Here is a 3046-nt window from a genome sequence, read left to right as displayed (position 1 = left end):
CCATGGGAAGGACTCACGTTGGAGAAGTTCGTGGAGGACTGTCTCCCGTGAGAGGGACCCCACGCATGAGCAGGGGAAGAGTCCTCTCCCTAGGATGAAGAAGCGGCAGAGACAACATGTGATGAACTGACCTCAACCCCCATTCCCATCCCCCTGCGCTGCTGGGGGGAGTACGTATAGAAACTGGGAGCGAAGTTGAGCCCAGAAAGAAGGGAGGGGTGGGGGGAAGGTTTTTAAGATCTAGCAGTTTTTCTCCTCTCCTTCTCTGATTTTGATTGATAATAAATTAATTATTTTCAAGTTGAGTCTGTTTTGCCTGTGATGGTAACTGATAAAATGATCTCTCCCTGTCCTTATCTCGACCCACGAGCCTTTTGATTTACTTTTCTCTCCTCTGTTTGGTTAGAGGGGAGTGATAGAGCGGCTTTGGTGGGCCCCTGGCATCCAGCCAGGGTCAAACCACCACACCAGCTTGTCCAGGAGCATGGATTGGCAGACATGGACAAAGGCTTCCGTCAAGAACACCTCAACAACAGCCACCGCTCTCCCCACCTACAATACCCAGTCACTTCAACCTGGACCTCAGTCAAGCATGATTTCCCCTTTGTAAATCCATGCTGACCACACCCCATCACCTCCTTGGCCTTCCTGGGCTTGGCAGTGCTTTATGGGACAACTTCCTCTATCACCTTCCCTGGCAACGAGGTCAGGCTCACCACCCTCTCCTTTCCCAGACCCTCCCTCTTCATCTTCTTCAAGATAGACGCCTCTGAGCTTCCTTCCAGTCTTCAAGAGCTACCACCAGGCACCATGACCTTTCCAAGCACGTGGAGAGCGGCCTCCCAAGGACATCAGCCAGCTCCCTAAACAGTCCCAGATGCAAGTCGTCACGCTCCAGGGGCTTGCATATACCCAGTCCCACAGCACTCCATAATTACCTCATTTCATCTGCCTCAGCAACAAGCACAGCTCACCTGACAATCAGCCTGCAAAGAAATCACCTCAGCTCAATTGGGGCAGGTCTTGCCATTCATCCACCCTTCGGCATGAATCCAGTAATGCCAGGGCCTTGGCTATACAGCCGCAGGGAACCATGGGCAGAACACTCATGTCCCATGCCTATGTGATCTCTAAGTCCTCTTTCTGCCCAACAAACACCACGCCGGGAAGTGGCCTCACCCCGGGCACTCACCCCAACTAAAGACCCCAAAGGCCCTGGATCACCAGCCTCCCCTGACTGCCGCTCCCACTCCCCCTATGCCTCTCCCCACACTCGCCCCCTCTCCACAAACTCACCTGCCCTTGTAGGCTGACCCAGCTACAATCACAGCATCATGGAGGATGGAAAACACCCTTCACTTCATCAACTCCAACTGTTAACCTAACGCTACCAAGGCCAAAACTAAACCCTGGCCCTAAGCGCCATGCCTACTCACCTTTTCATTACCTCCCGGGATGCTGACTCAACCACTGCCCTGGGCAGCCTCTTCCACTACTTGGCAACCCTTCCCATGACAGCATTTCTCCCTACATCCAATCTCAACCTCCCCAGTGAGACTTGGCGCTGTTTCCTCTGCTCCCATCACTTGTTACCATGACTCAGACTCCCCCCTCCGACAACCTCCTTTCTTGGACTTGTACAGAGCCATAAGGTCTCCCCTCAGCCTTCTCTTTCTACAACTAAACACCCCCAGATCCCTCAAGTGCTCCTCACCACTCTTGTTCTCCAGATCCTTCACCAGCTTCATTGCCCTTCTTTGGATGTGTCACGCCACAGCCTAAGCATCGCGTCACGCAGGATACGAGGCCACAACTCTGTCAGCCCCAGCTAAGGACAGCGCTATGGAGGGACCATCACAAGCCTTCGGGGAGCCTGGCAGGGCTGCCCACATCCCAGGGCTTGTGAGCTCTCAACCAGGGCTGCCAGGACAACGACCAGCTCTCGGCCTCTCGCAATCAGCCCTCCTCTGCTGGATGGCAGGGATGCACCAGGGATGGCACCACTGGGTAGAAGCCCAAACAGGCAGCCACTTTAGACCCAGCTACAACCTTGCAAGCCAGAGGGGCACCAAGATGCACACAGAGCACACCCCACAGACAAGGCCAGGCCTAAAAACAGGTTTAGTGAGATGGCAGCAAAACAGAGATTAATGCAACGCGATGCAGTGGACGGAGTCTAAACACCTTCACAGCCTTGACCAGCCTTCCAGGGCTCAGAGACAATGGGGCCCCCTCTTCAAAACACACCCGCAAACCACACCACACGACTCCCACAGTATGACATCACTGACAACACACCACTTCATCATTTTGACCGCATCTTCTGCCCGCCGTGACACACGCCATCAACACCAAGAATTTGGCCTCTAACACTCTCACTTAAAAGCTGCCGCCAGGGCCAGCTGGACACGACCTCAAGAGGAAGACATGACATTGCAGAATTGCGGGAAGGACAACCCCCCCCACCTCATTACCCCCCAGGCTCTGGCACGCAACAGACGCTCCCTGCAAAACGCCCGCATGCGCAAAGGCCGTCCCGCCCCACAGGGACCAGCATAAAAGACGGCCCAGCGCCTCTCGCCCTCACACACTTCTCCTGACGCCTTCTCCTCCCACCCCAACAAGGTGAGCCTCAACACCCTCACCCTCCTCCTCCTCCTCCTCCTCCCCCACCTGCACCCTCTCTTCCACCACCCTCTGCCCACACCCTCAACAGCCCTCACCCCTCCACAACCCCACGCTCCACACACACCCACACCACGCCTCCCCACTCCCCTGACCCCCTCCAACAACGCTCCTCCACACACCACGCCCCGACGCTTCCTCAACACCCTCTCTTCCAGGCACCCTCCACACCACACACATGGCCTGCTACGACCTCTGCCGCCCCTGCGGACCCACCCCGCTGGCTAACAGCTGCAACGAGCCCTGCGTCAGGCAGTGCGAGGACTCACGCGTCGTCATCCAGCCCTCCACCGTCGTCGTCACCCTGCCAGGACCCATCCTCAGCTCCTTCCCACAGAGCACCGCCGTCGGGTCCTCCCCA

General features: G+C 56.5%; 1 protein-coding gene across 1 annotated transcript in view; it reads left to right on the top strand.

Annotated features, from left to right (window-relative positions):
• Window positions 1-2863: 2863 nt before the first annotated feature.
• Window positions 2864-3046, top strand: part of LOC118451787 (feather keratin-like) — a 6326-nt gene continuing 6143 nt past the window's right edge. Inside the window, exon 1 of the mRNA XM_035889628.1 lies at window positions 2864-3038. Coding sequence (XP_035745521.1) covers window positions 2864-3038 — 175 coding nt within the window. The remainder of the gene's footprint in view (window positions 3039-3046) is intronic.

The sequence above is a fragment of the Egretta garzetta genome, unplaced genomic scaffold (genome assembly GCF_000687185.1).
Source record: "Egretta garzetta isolate BGI_Z169 unplaced genomic scaffold, ASM68718v1 scaffold362, whole genome shotgun sequence".
In the NCBI taxonomy this organism is placed as follows: Eukaryota; Metazoa; Chordata; class Aves; order Pelecaniformes; family Ardeidae; genus Egretta; species Egretta garzetta.
Note: the sequence above shows the minus strand (reverse complement) of the source record. Positions and strands in the feature narration are given on the sequence as shown.